Below are 15,424 nucleotides of genomic sequence, written 5' to 3'. Positions count from 1 at the left end.
TTGTAATTTTATTGTGCTTTTAGATTTGCCAAAGGTTCTCAAGGGCCTGGAAGGGATGTGTCTCCTATGAAAAAGTTTATGTACAAATGAGGCAATGATTGTCTAAATAAGGTGTTTCACAGAGGTTAATAGAGATAGGCCTGTTACATTAAATTATTTTTAATAATGCTGACTGTTATTAAAAATTAAGGCCTTCTGAGCTTCAGTCACTTTCCCTCTATGCAGGTCCTTAAGTGGATTAATACCTACATGCTGCCCAATAACCTCTTTTCTCAAATTGAAATAATGAGGAGGAATGTAATACTCCTCGCATACAATTTGTGGTTGGGAGAACTTATTAATATGATTTATCACTGACTCACTCACTCAGGGAGTCAAGGTTGTGTTTTATGACAGAGAGAAGGCAGCGATGAAATGCAAACTCCCTTCTTCCATTTTGTTTTTCTGTTAGGACTGAGCCCAGGCTTCATTCAGAAGCTACCTTTGCAATGTGGGAGTTGCTTGAGTAGCATGGTCCCCTCCAACATTGCTCTGGCGATGCAACAGGTGGGCAGTTGGGATGGCAGGATTGCTTTCCATGCTGTCATCTTCCCAAGCCACACAGATATGTTTGAAGGGACTCCCAAGAGCCAGTTAATCCTAGGAATGGCAGATTAAAATCTGCTTATTTATTTACTTACAGTATATATGGGCTACTCTTTGTTCAGCTTTTAAAATCCCAGAGCAGGGAACAAAGTACCAAAAGTAATAAACAGCAAATTAGCAATTCTGTCATCATAAGGTAATGAGGACAATTAAAAGATTCAGTTTAACCAAATACCTAGATAAAACACAACATTTTGTTGCCAGTTTGGGACAAATCATACTTTGCAGTGGTACCTTGGTTCTCGAACTTAATCGGTTCCGAGAGTCCATTCGACTCCCAAAACCGTTCGAAAACCAAGGCGTTCAGCTTCTGAAAAATGTTCGCAAACCAGAACTCTTACTTCCGGGTTTGCAGCGTTGTGGGAGCCGATTTGTTTGGCAACGAAGCCATTTGGGAACCAAGGTTCCACTGTACATTTGAAACAAATGGGACTTGCATTGTATCTCAACCACTAGCAGAAGTGCTCTTATTTAGGGTGCCAGCCAGCCAGCCATTCCCTCCCCGTGATACTAATAGGCTATAATAGGCTCAGGCATGCCAATTCACTCTCACTCTTCAATGTTTCACTTCCAGCTGACACTGGAGAATTCCTTAAAGGAATCAGAGCACAGAGTGTGGTGGGGCTGGAAGAAGGAGTGTGCAAGCTCAAGGTTCACTCATGTAATGCCCAACCATAGTTTGCTGCTGCTGTGAACTGTGAACTGACCCAGTCCAGGATTGTGAACATGCAAATGTTTCTCGGTCATTAATTGGAAAAAATATATCCAGGAAAGACATTAAGAATTCAAACAGATGCACATCCAGGCACCATTTGTTTCTATGATATACCTTATTTGGTCATTTCAACCATCTGAAACTTGATGTGCTTGCAGTGGCTATTCAACTAACCCTGGTTGGAAGATCCAGAAAATGTTGAACAGCTGTCCTTGGCTAGCTGATAGTTATCAAACTGCAATCACTTTCAGATAGTCCAAATTGGCCAAGGAATTCAATAAATCATTCTCTGTAGCACGAACATGACTAAAATGTAAGTAATGCTTGTACTACTCTCTCTCTCTCTCTCTCTCTCTCTCTCTCTCTCTCTCTCTCTCTCTCGCTTTACACTCTTTTGGCAGCCTTATCCCCCAATGTATGTAATGGTTTTTTGCTTTCTCACACAGGCTAGATCAAACACCTGCTCCAAGATTTGCTCTCGCCTCCCAAAGCTGTCAGTTGACACACAAATATACAGACCTTTTGAAAGAGCATATCTTGCCCTTATTGCAAGCAGATGTACCTGAATCTTAACATTGGAGGAGCAAAGGGAAAACTTTTGTCATACTAGTATTTGACTGCTTAAGAAGTCAGGTCTGGTTCAAGCTTATTTCAGATCTTACAACTTTAAAGACTGGCAGGGTGGGGATATTGGCGAAGTAGAATAAGAGAACATTGAGCCATGTTGTTTTCTTCAGCCTTAATTTATGACATCTGTATTGACAGCAGAATTAAAGGGCAGGTTTTTCAGCAGTTTTCCAGGGATTCGTTGAGGAAAAATTGGTGTTAGGTTTCCTTTTTCTTAACACTCCTATATTCACATAACAGCATTCCTCACAGCAAGTGAAAGAGTATTTCTGGTTCATTCGGTCATGATGAAAAACACTTTAGTATGACAATGGTTCTGGTTTATGCAACTAAGTGATAATCCTATGAGCCACTAGGCTGACACCATATTATTTAAAGTAATGTGTTGTGGGTTTCTTGCTTTTCCGTCAAGGGGCATAAAGAAATTATGTTGCGCCACAGCAAGTCACATACCAGCAAGAGGCAGCTATTGGCCATGCTGCTCAGTACTTCCAGCTCCTCATGCTACCTGAAAAATAAATAAATAAAAGCTGCCCATCAGCTTTTCATGTTTTTTCAGTTACTGTCAGGTAGCACAAACAGATTATTGATAGGGCTGGGCAATCTATCACACTATATTGTCCAAAACCAGTTAGAAGTTATATCATGATATCCGTTTCATAATTTTGACCTGGCAATATATCACGAATCATTGTGTGTGTGTGTGTGTGTGTGTGTGTGTGTGTGTGCGTGCGCGCGCTATGCAAAAATCATCAAGTGGGAAAAAGCGTGAAGCCAACCAATGCCTCTACCGAGCTCCATGCTTATTTCAGACAATATGATATATCGTTATATCATGATGTTTAGCTGGTGATCTATCACAATGTTGAAAGCCAGATATCGGCCAGCCCTAGTTAATGAGTTCCTACCGTAGTGAACCAATGGTTATTGGCTGTGCTGTGGTGGCTATGTTATACAAATGACTTATGTCGAAAGGGCGGAGGAACAGGGCCAGTTAGAAGCATTGAACAGGAATCTTCAGCTTTGTATGAGTAGACCAGCAGTGGCATAAATTCCGTCTAGGATTAACAGTAGTCACATTCATCTTTTTAAGTGCAATTTTATATTAAATATTTTATCATGCTTTTACCTGTGTCTGAGAAGCATTGAAAGAGCAGGTAGCAGTTTACAGGATAAAGGATCAGTGTTATCAACTACATTTGTACATGGGAAGCTCCCAAGCCCCTCCCCTCAAAAAAAGTTTTCGGTTTACGAACGCCGCGTACCCATCTGGAACGGATTAATTCACTTTTCATTACTTTCAATGGGAAAGTTCGCTTCAGTTTATGAATGCTTCAGTTTATGAACAGACTTCCGGAACCAATTACACCCATGCTTCGGGTTAAGTATGCTTCAGGTTGAGTACTCCGCGGACCCGTCTGGAACGGATTAATCCACTTTCCATTACTTTCAATGGGAAAGTTCGCTTCAGTTTATGAACAGACTTCCGGAACCAATTGTGTTCATAAACCGAGGTACCACTGTAAATACAATAAATCAAAACAATATAAAACAAGCACAACCACAAAATACCTACCGGTCACGCTGGATATGTGCTCATGAGCTGCACTGGTGCTCTCTCTACAGACGCAGCTGCCCAGCATTCCACTTCTGATTTGGAAGGCAAATTAAGTCCCTGCCCCATCTGCTCCGCACTCTCGCCTGCGAGCAAGCCCATCGCAACCCATCACCCACGAGGAGTCTCCTCACCCTCCTCACACCTCCAGCTAGTACCATTGAACAAAGCCCTGAACAACTTGGTACCATGGTATATTAATGAGCACCTCACCCCCTGTAGGCCACATAGATCCCTGAGATAATCAGAGGCCCAGCTTCTTCAGGTGCCTAATGCCCCCAGAAATTAAATTCTCTAAGCTTGCTCAGAAGAGAGCATTGAGCGCAGTAGCCCCTGCATTATGGAACACTCTCCCAGTGGAGATGAGGCAGACGCCAGCGTTGTATGGATTTCGACGTGCTGCGAAAGCATTTTTATATTTCAGCCAGCCTTTCCAGAATGTTAATTTTATCCAGTCACTTTTAATATTCTGCTGTTTTATTTTATGATGCGAGATATTTTATATTTTATTTAAGTCGCTTAAAAATCTATGAATACGGGTGATTCATAAATACTTTAAATAAATAGTAAAAGATCAGTGACATTCGGAGCAGAAGCATATACCTATACTTTTGGGGAACTAACTTCTTAATAGTGGAATTATCTGCATATGTATCAGAAGGATATCATACAATAGGAAAAGTAGATTTTTCCGTGTTCCCTTTTTGCAATTCTGACTTGGGGTGTCACTTTTCTACACTTCAGCTATTTTCCATATTTTGGCAAGCTGGACAAATATGCATGGAATGCCATTTTAATTACAGCACACCCCTTTGGACTATTCTTCTACCAAACATTACATAACTATATATTTGAAAATCCATTAAGATTTTAATGAAAATCATAGAATCATAGAATTGTAGCATTGGAAGGAACCCCAAGGGTCATCTAGTTCAATCCTCTGCAATGCAATTAAATCTCAGCTAAAGCAGATGACCATCAAATCTTTGCTTAAAAACCTCCAAGAAAGGAGAGTCCACCATCTCTCATGGGAATCTGTTCTACTGTTGAACAGCAAGTTCTTCCTGGTGTTTAGTCGAAATCTCCTTTCTTGTAACTTGAATCCATTAGTTTGGGTCCTAGCATCTGGAGCAGGAGAAAACAAATTTGCTCCATCCTTCGTGGGACAGCCTTTTAGTTATTTGAGGATGGCTATCGTATCTCCTCTCATTCTTCTCTGTACCAGGCTAAACATAATTCCCTCAATTGTACCTCATAAGGCTTGGTTTCCAGACCCTTGATCATCTTGGTCACCCTCCTTTGCACATATTTTCAGCTTGCCAATACTCTCCTTAATTTGTAGTGTACAGAATTGGACGCATTATTCCAGTTATGGTCTAACCAAGGCAGAACAGAGCAGTACTATTCCCTTGATCGAAACGCTATACTTATGTTGATGCAGCCTAGAAAAGGATTAGCTTTTTTTGCTGCTGCATCACACTCTTGACTCATGTAAACTTGTAGTCTACTAAAATCTCTTATCAATTGTAGTACAGGCAGTCCAGGTGTCCCCCATTTTATATTTGTGCAGCTGATTTTTCCAGCTTAAATGCTGAACCTTACATTTGTCCCTATAGAGATTAATTTTCTTAATCTGTTAATGTCATCTTGAATCCTGATTTTTACAATGTTTTCCAGGCATAAATGGGTGGTTATTTAGTTTGTTGTTTAGTCGTTTAGTCATGTCCGACTCTTTGTGACCCCATGGACCAGAGCACGCCAGGCACTCCTGTCTTCCACTGCCTCCTGCAGTTTGGTCAGACTCATGTTGGTGGCTTCGAGAACACTGTTAATTACAAAGCTTCAATTATCGTGTTTTGCAGAACTGAAGATTTTTATTTTGGTGGAAGTCAAACCCTCCTCACTGAAGGATTGTTTCACACAAAATGCTCACTCAAAAAGTTTACCACTAAATGTATTCTTAAATGAGAAGTGCAGCCAATCCTAGCTCTCTAATGAATAAATCTGTATGATTTTGATGATTATATCTGTATGATTTTGTTTGAAATCATATCTGTATGATTTTTGTTTGAAATTTACATACTCTCCATTTAAAGGGTTAGCAATCATGTGTAGTAAAATATCTTACAGAGAGGGCTTGTTTTTTTCAGCCAGAGCCTACAGGAGCTTAGTTCTGGCACCTCTCAGGCAGGCACTATTGAGAATGAGGGAGATGTTCATGATGAGCTCTGGCACCTCTTTTTCTAGAGAAATAGCACTGCTCACAATATATAGTGTACGTTGATCCTCAGAGTTGTCACCTGATCCAAGACAATGCAAAATGAAAATACATTTCCTAAATAAAATCTATTGCATAAGGACGGATCATAGAGAAGTTGTGAGGAGGGATCTAAAAAGTTTTCTGATGTATCCTACTGGAATTGCTTATGTGCTTCAGGTGCTTTGTGTATAAGATTTTACATAAATGCCTCTGGTTATTGCATGTATCCCGGTACTTTGCCTAAGGTCATGATAATTGGTTAATCTGTAATCATTATGATGTCTTCATAAAGACAATTATTCTGTTTCCTACTTATTTGTAATTTTTTAGGCTGAAATTTTTAGTCCCCCCCCCCTCAGTTTTCTGTATCTTGGTTTAATTTAGCTAAATGCTGGTTGGTAATATGCTTCAAATGCAAGGGATATAATTCAAATAGTTTTAGTGCAATGCACTGCCATTTTTTGGGGAGTAGAGGTTTCTAGACTGAGAGGACAGGGCTGCTCCTGCCACACAGTTCTTCTCGTATAGAATCCTAGAACTGTAGAGTTGGAAGGGACCACGGGGATCATCTAGTCCAATCCCTTGCAATGCAGGAATCTTTCACCCAGCATGAGGCTCAAACCCACAATCCTGGGATTAAGAGTCTCATGCTCTACTACGGTACCAACTGAGCTATCTGCTGCTGGACAGCTGACTTGATGGGACTTTGACTCATCACAGGAGGGGGCTATTTCTAGCTGAAACCCTGATTACTTACCATGGAAGCATAAACCAGCACACACAGGAAAGAAAAAGAGATATGCATTTATAAGGGCTGCGCTGTTAACGGGCAGAGCTGAGAGTATCAGCAAGTCACAATCTTTCCAGTACTGTCTAGTTAATTTTTTTCATTTTCTGTGAAATCTGATTTCCTTTCCCCAAAAGTTGGCATTGTGGCTAAGCATGAGAGTGGATGATGTACATGTTTTAAATTAAAGAGACTAGAAATGGGAGAATAGGATTTTCTTGCTGATCGTACTGTGCTGGAGCAGGACTGCTCATAACTAGTGTTAAAAGTTACCTTATTTACTGAAATGTAATGTGCACCTTTTTTGGCCAAATTATGTCGTGAAAATTAGGGTGCACCTTAGATTTGACGGCACATTTACATTTGCCAGCAAATACTTCTTTGATTTCAAAGATTAGAAAGTTGAGGTACGCGTTTGATTCGATGGTGCATTAGATTCGCATAAATATAGGTAACACAAGTGCTGATATGTGTTTCCTGAAATTCAGTATCAACGTTTTCAGTATTTTAAGTGCCATGTTTTATTCAGCACATGTTTCTGTAGAGTAAGTCTCATTCACCCCACTTTCTTTCTGCTGTGCGCTCAGTTCTTGTGTGTGTTTTTCTAGACTGAATTTAGAGGAAGAATTGGATCAGATGAAAGTATATACATCTAGGGATAAAGCTACAATACAAGAACTGAATATATGCCTGCAACAAGAAAGAGAAGGTAGGCTCATTTCAGCCACCATGTCAAACAAACCATGTGTCGTGCTAATTATAGTTTATAACCCAAACCCTAGTTTTAGATTGGTTTCTGTGCTTTTCTTTTCTGTCCTCACAATGCTCAGCTTCATAAGTTCATTCTAGGCCCCATGGTACAGTTGCAGTGGGAAACAGAGCGATGGCTGTATAATTATGATGTGTTAATTCAGACATCACACCAAACTATTCTGAAACACTATTAAAATCATGGCCTCTGATGCTACTTTGCCAGCCAAATGCAAGCTGTGGTTTGTCAATTCACAAATTACTTGAAAACATACTTAAGCTTCTTAAAACCCTAGCTGGCGATTGGCTGGCAAACCAGAATCCCAAAACCACGACTGGTGATAACTATAGTTTGGTATTATGTCAGAATTGCCAGGGAGGTCACAAGGCTAAACAGCTGCCCTGAGCTTCTTGGAAGAAATGTAATAAATTGCCCTCAGTTTACTTACGCAGAGGTTTGCTGTTGTAATAATTTTTCACCTTCTCCCTTTTTAATAATAAGGATCACATACATGGATATAAGAGTTCTAGTTACAGGTAGGTAGCCGTGTTGGTCTGACATGGTCGAAACAAAATAAAAAAATTCCTTCCAGCAGCACCTTAAAGACCAACTAAGTTCTTATTTTGGTATGAGCTTTTGTGTGCATGCACACTTCTTCAGATACACTGAAACAGAAGATAAGAAACGACCTATCAAACCATATCTATGGCAGTTGTCCCTCTTACTTCTAGCAACTTGTCTGTGTCAATTATGTCCGTCACTTCAGATATACATTGCTTCAAGTGCTTTCTTTGTTGTGAAGCTCTTTAATAAGTAAGAAATGAGTCACATTTCTCCTAAAATGGCACTCTACCATAATTAAGTCATAAAGACATTGGCTCTAATGTGCGCCCTATTGCATCAATTGAATTTAACTTCAAATTATTGTGATTAGCATAATCATGCATTTCAGTGCTTTTTTTAAAAAAAGGCTGGCATCCCTCACAATATAACCTCACAATCGACACCTTCTAGAGCGAATTCTGCATACTTTTGCTTGGTAGCAATGAACCTTTGTAACTTCTCTCTCTCTCTCTCTCTCTTTCATTTTTGCATTGTGGCTTTCCTAAATTCTGGATCACAGAAAAAAAAGATATTTAAATCACCTTTGTGTAAATCTTATATTCAGTAGTTGTAATTCATATATCTAATCATGTTATAAGGTTTAACGCTGAGTGCTTTGATCAGTTTATTATTGGAAACAAAACAAAAAAAGTCCCTCAAAAGTAAATGTTGATGTAAAAGCTACAATTGACATTCAAATGAGTGAATATTTAGAAAAAGATGAAAAGCCTCTATGTGTTACCATTGCATGTTATGCAGCCCCACTGTGCTGAGGGACCAGCCTTGGAACTAACATGGGAGCTGATAGATTAATATCAAGGTAAAGGTACATATTCCCCAGCTGCACAATTTTACTTTTTTCAGCTTCTATTATCTTTAGACTGGTGCTCCATTTATTTTGTGAATACAGAAGTTTTAATTGGCCATGACATGTTCCAAAGACAAAAGAAAGATCTAATTCTCTCTAACAAACTTGTTAGTCACTATTTATGCCAAGAGGATTGCTAACCTACAGAGAGTAGCAGGCTTTTCTTCTGCTCCTCCTTTGTTTGCGAATTGAAAGTTCTTAAGTGACCTGCCATGTCTGCTTTACTTTTGAATGACGGTTCTAAAGCAAACCTTTAGCCAGTATAGTGGATATTATTTTCCGAGGAGGCACGTCTTGTTCACCCTAAAAATATTTTTGCAACATTTGAGCAGTTTTGCTGCAATCCATTTCCTTTATATAACATTTTTTTAAAAGCTCAGTTCACAGTTAAAAGCACAGCTGTGGCTTAGTATATATGCACACAAACATACTTTCTGTGCCTTTGGCTAATGTGCACTTGATGAATTTTATTTAAATATGGGAATGGACAATTGGAAGGGGTGCAGCACTGCATATTTTGGGAGAGAAGGACTGGCTGGAGTGAACCATTCAGGCATGCAGACCATGATTTCATGTTGCATTCATTAAGTAGCCATCTTGAAAGACCTCAAGGGCTGTCGCATGGAAGAAGGAGTTTTCTCCTGTTCTGGAGGGTAGGACTCGAACCAATGGCTTCAAGTTACAAGAGAGGAGATTCTGACTAAACACCAGGAAAAACTTTCTGACAGTAAAAGACATTTGACAGTGGAAAAATCTCCCATGGGAGGTGATGTACTTACCTACCTTGGAGGTTTTTAAACAGAGGTTGGGTGGCCATCTGTCATGAATTCTTTAGCTGAGGTTCCTGAATTACAGGGGGTTAGGCTAGATGATCCTTGGGGTCTCTTCTAACTCTGTAATTCCATGATTTGGTCCTTTGTGCAAGCTAGATATGTGAGTGAATTTCTGCCCATGTGGTCATGAATATATCCAGCACAAACCACAGAAAAGGCATTGGAATGATGTGATGGAAATGGTTGGAACTGGGCCGCAGAATTGGCTTACCAGATGGAGCAGCGGGGTGTGTTTTCAAGGCGGGTTCCAGATTGCGTATTTGAAACACATGTTTTTACTTTTATAAACAATGGTTAGTATGTGACAAAAAATAGGTTTTGAGTTTTCAACTTTGGGGCTAGAGTGAGGAGGAGGTACAGTTGGGGGATAGCATCAAGCGTGTGGATGATCTTCAGAGTGGTGCATCGAATGATGGGTCACCAGTTGGTTTCTGGAGTTTCTAATTGCTATGAATCTCCAGCATTTCAGTGGAATGGCATGTGCGACTTATCCTGTAAAGTACTTGATCTTTCACCTTACAAGAAAGGGAGTTTAAAGTTCCGTCCACCCTAATTCTGTTTCTGTTTGCTTTGTTCGCCAATCACTCTGATCCTCCTGGCAGGGGATAAGACCCAGAGAACAAAACTGCTAGTGACTGTGTAGATAAAAAGACTTGTGAATTTGCCTTTTATGGCACAGAGGGAATAGTCTATAAAAGAATGAAGATGGGAATAAAAGTACAGCATCTTTAACCTGCACATCTATTGTGCCTTTGAAAAGCTTGTACTAGGGGGGAAAACATGGTGATGCTACAAGGATTAATAATTATACAGCATAAGACTTTAAAAAAAGGTCACTCTTCTGTGACTGACCAAATGGCTTGACAAGAAAATAGACCACATTATTCATAATTGGGAAGCCAATGAACCCATTTCCTTAAAATGCCTTGGTATTGTTTTACTAGAATATTAGGTGTCAAAATATATTATTTATTTCCCCTTCCAGAGCTGCTCTTTAGACTTGGTGAAGAGGATGGGGTCAAGAACAGTACTCCAAAGAAGAATGTGAAAGAAATACCAGCACAGACATTACTGAAGGTACCCTAATCTGTAAGATATTGAGTCCAGCAAGTTAAATCTCAATTTCAGTGTAAGGGATCATAAGTTAAAAGACAGAACTGATGAATGTAAGCCATGTGTTCTTTTTTTTTAATTACCACCCATAATTCAAAATAACCCTAACTGCCAAAATTGTGTCAGAAATCAATGCTTGTGGAAAATATTTATGTGTCTCTTGTAGAGGGAACGAAAATTTTAAAAATGTATTTAAAGAGACAGGAAAGGGGGGGGAATCTTAGGAAGATCTAGATGTACATGGAAGCATTTCTTTGTTTTATGTAGCTTTAGTAAACATTTTGTGTGCCGCAGTTCGCTTTTGTATAGTACAACACGTAAATACTACACCCTAATGGCTTTTTATACTTTATTATAAGATGATACCACTGGTTTGTGATTCACAAATCATGTATGGGGGCAGGCAGGGCCGTCTTTACCCAGGGGTGCAGGGCACCCGGGCGACAAATTCTGGGGGTTGCCAAATGTGTTCTGGGGGGCTCCAAATGTATACCTGCTGTATACCAGTCCCTCTTGTTCAGCGGCAGTGAAAAGAAATGGAGAAAAAGTCCCCGCCCCCCTCCTTTGTCGCTCTGTTACTCTGTAGCATCAAATATTCCCGACGAATCAGGAAACAAAAGCAGTTATTTCCGCTGCGTCGTTGTTATAGGTGAGCGATTTTCCTCCCCCCAAAAAGGTCAACAACTTTGAGTTCGCGCCCCCTAAACAATTTGGGGGCAGCTAAACTAAATTTGGGGGCACTGGGCAGATCTTTGCACCCTGGTGGTGCACATGCTAAAGACAGTTCTAGTATATTGCATGAAGGAAACATTTGAAAAATAAATGAATGAAATCATCAAAGGGTTCCAAGAGCCCAATGTAACCCCTGGTATATAGGCTTCCCATTGGCCCAGTTTGGATGCTGCAGGAAACCATGGTTTAGTGCTGTGCACACGCTGCACTCATTCTCAAGCTCACACACTCTCCCCTACTTTTGCACAGCTAGGACAGTGACTTTGGAAAGTTGCATGTTTGTTTCCCTTAAACACGCCTTTTAATTCTGACCAAACTAGGGGTCATGTTTTACATTAACTTTGTAGTTTAAACAAGCCAGCGTTGTAACCCATGGCCGAAGTTGGGTATTTTGAAACTAGTGGTGGTTAGTGTAAAAAGCAATCCCTGGGTTGAACACAACCACCACCGAAGGTTTAGGAGAAACTGAAACTAATTTTTTCCAAAGTTATTCTCTGACTGCACCAGAGGATTGTAGCATCAACATAGCAGTGTGGTGTATATTACTTGGTTTACCACCCACAGCGTGAGGGGAAGAACGAGGGGAATTGTTGGGTGTCGGTTGTTGCTGCTCGTCTAAACTTTCAAATCAACGTAATTATGTCAGAGCCTCAAATCTTTTTGCTAAAAACCAAAGCCAACAATTAAAGGCTGTTTGATCTGTGGTGATAATATTAGCATATTTCTTATGAAACATAAATAAACAAATGACCACAACAATTGCTCTTAGAATATAGTGCTTGCTATTTAACAGTTTAATCTAGAATTTATCTGCACCTTGGTTGCTGCAGATCTTAATCCTTTATAGATACCTGCCCCAGCAATCTGAAATACCACACCTCGTCTTATATCGAAGTAAATATTTCCAGCCTAAATTAACAGATGAAAGATGTACAGTGACGTAACCAGTTTTCAGCTCATGAAACCGAAATCTTGGGGGAGAACTGCACTCTTATGCCTTTAACAGATGCATGACAGGCGGAAATTAAGCAGGTCAAGCCTTTGCTAGTAGGGCAGTAGAATTATGGGAACAGCTTAACCCACCAACATTCTGTCTTATTAGTTGTTTGTGACCCATTTGGGGGCTATTCACTCCATCCACATGTGCACAAAAGTTGCACACGACACAAATCATATGCAAGTTTTATGCAAACTTATGCCCCCCCCCTTTTGCAAGTGGGCAGAGGGCCTAATTCATATACAATGTACTGGCCCCAGAAAACCATGTTGGCAGCCCTTGAGGAACAAGCTATTTGAATGAGGTGCAAGAAATGGGAAGGCCTGGGATAAAGGGGGTGAAATGTTGCTGTTTCTTCCTGAGCCTCCACATCTCTAGAACTGATATTAAGTAGTTCATTTTGTTAACAGCTGCTCACTTAGGAGGCTGTGCTTTACCATATGTTTTCTCCAAAAATATATTTAAAAGTGCCTTTTCCACCCTCATTTCTTGAGCTGCTTAAACTGAAGTTTTAGCAGTATGCTTGAACTGAATAGGCGAGACATTGTGACTTAATATCAGGATAGCTATGCCCATTTATCTTATATTTGTGAATTAGCTTGTAGGAAGTACAGTAATTTACAGCAGATGATGTGATTGCATATACTTCTAACACTTGCCATATGGTCAGGTAATGAAGGCTGTCATCTCGTTATTACTGAATGACAAACATCATGTTAAAATAATAACACAGAACAGGAAATGCTCACATTCATTTATCTTAAGGTAGAGTGAGTAATTGAAATAATTTGAGCGATACAGTAGAGGATGTCACACCAATCACCTGTGTTTCAGAGTAATTTTGTTTGCCAGGTACACTCTAAATTCCATCTCTGTGGATTAAAGGTGTTATCATGAGACCTTAGGGTATAAACCTTGAAGACATTCATTGTTTCCTTTCAACTGTTGTAAATGATCTAGTCCTGCACCAAATAAAGAAGAATCTGTTTTACAAAACTAAAAGGCAGCAAGCATCGTACATGTTGTTGTCATTTAGTCATGTCTGACTCTTCGCGACCCCATGGACCAGAGCACGCCAGGCACTCCTGTCTTCCACTGCCTCCTGGAGTTTGGTCTGACTCATGCTAGTAGCTTCGAGAACACTGTCCAACCATCTTGTCCTCTGTCGTCCCCTTCTCCTAGTGCCCTCAATCTTTCCCAACATCAGGGTCTTTTCCAGGGAGTCTTCTCTTCTCATGAGGTGGCCAAAGTATTGGAGCCTCAGCTTCAGGATCTGTCCTTCCAGTGAGCACTCAGGGCTGATTTCCTTCAGAATGGATAGGTTTGATCTTCTTGCAGTCCATGGGACTCTCAAGAGCCTCCTCCAGTACCATAATTCAAAAGCATCAATTCTTCGGCAATCAGCCTTCTTTATGGGCCAGCTCTCATTTCCATACATCACTACTGGGAAAACCATAGCTTTAACTATACTCCAGTATCCCTGCCAAGAAAACTCCATGAACAAAGACAAGAGGCATATAAAAGCATCGTCCATAGGAGGGCTTTATGATGGAGGCTAATTTGACGTAAATTATTATCAGACAGGCTTCAGCTCTGGCACTAACTCCATAGTGTATGCACTATGGGCAGTGTTTCATTGCTATTTGCTGCAATTGTAGCTGGTTTATGGTGGGGAGTAACTAGAGCTGAGAGTTATAGCATTTCCTTCTGGATCATCATCCAACTATTTTCAGTAATAAATGACAGTATTCCAACTGGACTTAGGCAGAGTGCCACTTCTTTTAGCCTCAAAACCACTGACAATTGGTCAGAGTAACATCCCTGAGTTCCACTTTAATCTTGATTTTAATTGAAACCAGAATTGTATCAATACACAGCATCTATGCAAGTTTAATTCCCTGACACTAACAGTATTCACTTGGCTCATGCACCAAAATGACAAATTTGATGGTGAGGTTCATTCAGTCAAGCAATATCTTGACAGAATCCGGTAACCATTTTGTCTGCTCTGTATTTCTGAAAGACAGTAATGAAGATTTTAATAGGCCAAGGATGCCCTGCATTGGTCTGCTATGACCATGCAAATGTATCATTTTCATTACAGTTGTGACTGGGGATTTCCCCCAGCCTCACTCATCTTTACTCCAGACCTCCCCATGTTCACCCAAAAGGTATGGAGGGGGTGGACTGTCAATGCATTTGTTCTTACACTCTTCCCTGTGCAGTTAAGATTCCTGATAGGTGACGGAAATCGTCAGAAGGGCAGGGGTGGAGAATGAAGGGCCACCACACTAATGATGTGAATAATGGCTGCTTACCCAGTCTTGGGGTAGGCAGCTGTTGCGGTCCCATCGCGGTAGGCTCCGTCCCCTGGGGAGCAATACTTGGCTAGGTACCCAGCATTTTGGGAAATCCTCTGGCCGGCCACTTGGATTGGTGGGGTTTCCCACCACCCCAAGATTTGAATTCCAGCCATTCTGGGCTCACTGGGTGGGCAGGGCTTGGGAGAGGACCGTAGTGGTGCAAGCTTCACTCCAGTCCACACCCAGCCTTTAAAAGTCGGTCACATTCAAACCCAGGGACCACGGTTGGCTGAAGAACATTTAGATAAAGATCCGAATGAAGCTATTAAGTTTATAAGCATCAAAATAACTGAAATTATAAATATTATTTCTTGAGACAGTATAGCTCAGTCTGAATTTAATGTGCAGAATTTATTTTAAAGTTTAAAAATGTCTGATATCTGGGATAACTTTTGAACACATGGCTCTCAAGGTTGTGTATGAAGCAGATGTGAAAGCAATTTTAAAAAGAAGAAATATAACTAAGAAAACAAAAATTGAATGCTGAACAATTACACCTCAACAAGACTAAAGAG

At 40.4% G+C, this 15,424-nt stretch overlaps 1 protein-coding gene across 3 annotated transcripts in view; it reads left to right on the top strand.

The window, feature by feature from the left end:
• CNTLN (centlein) overlaps window positions 1-15,424 on the top strand; it is a 176,674-nt gene that overhangs the window by 87,673 nt on the left and 73,577 nt on the right. For all 3 annotated transcript variants that reach the window (XM_060268842.1, XM_035140510.2, XM_035140509.2), the window contains 2 exons: window positions 7,258-7,358; window positions 10,690-10,781. In XM_060268842.1, coding sequence (XP_060124825.1) covers window positions 7,258-7,358; window positions 10,690-10,781 — 193 coding nt within the window. The remainder of the gene's footprint in view (window positions 1-7,257; window positions 7,359-10,689; window positions 10,782-15,424) is intronic.

Source organism: Zootoca vivipara, chromosome 16 (assembly GCF_963506605.1).
Source record: "Zootoca vivipara chromosome 16, rZooViv1.1, whole genome shotgun sequence".
Lineage (NCBI taxonomy): Eukaryota > Metazoa > Chordata > Lepidosauria > Squamata > Lacertidae > Zootoca > Zootoca vivipara.
Note: the sequence above shows the minus strand (reverse complement) of the source record. Positions and strands in the feature narration are given on the sequence as shown.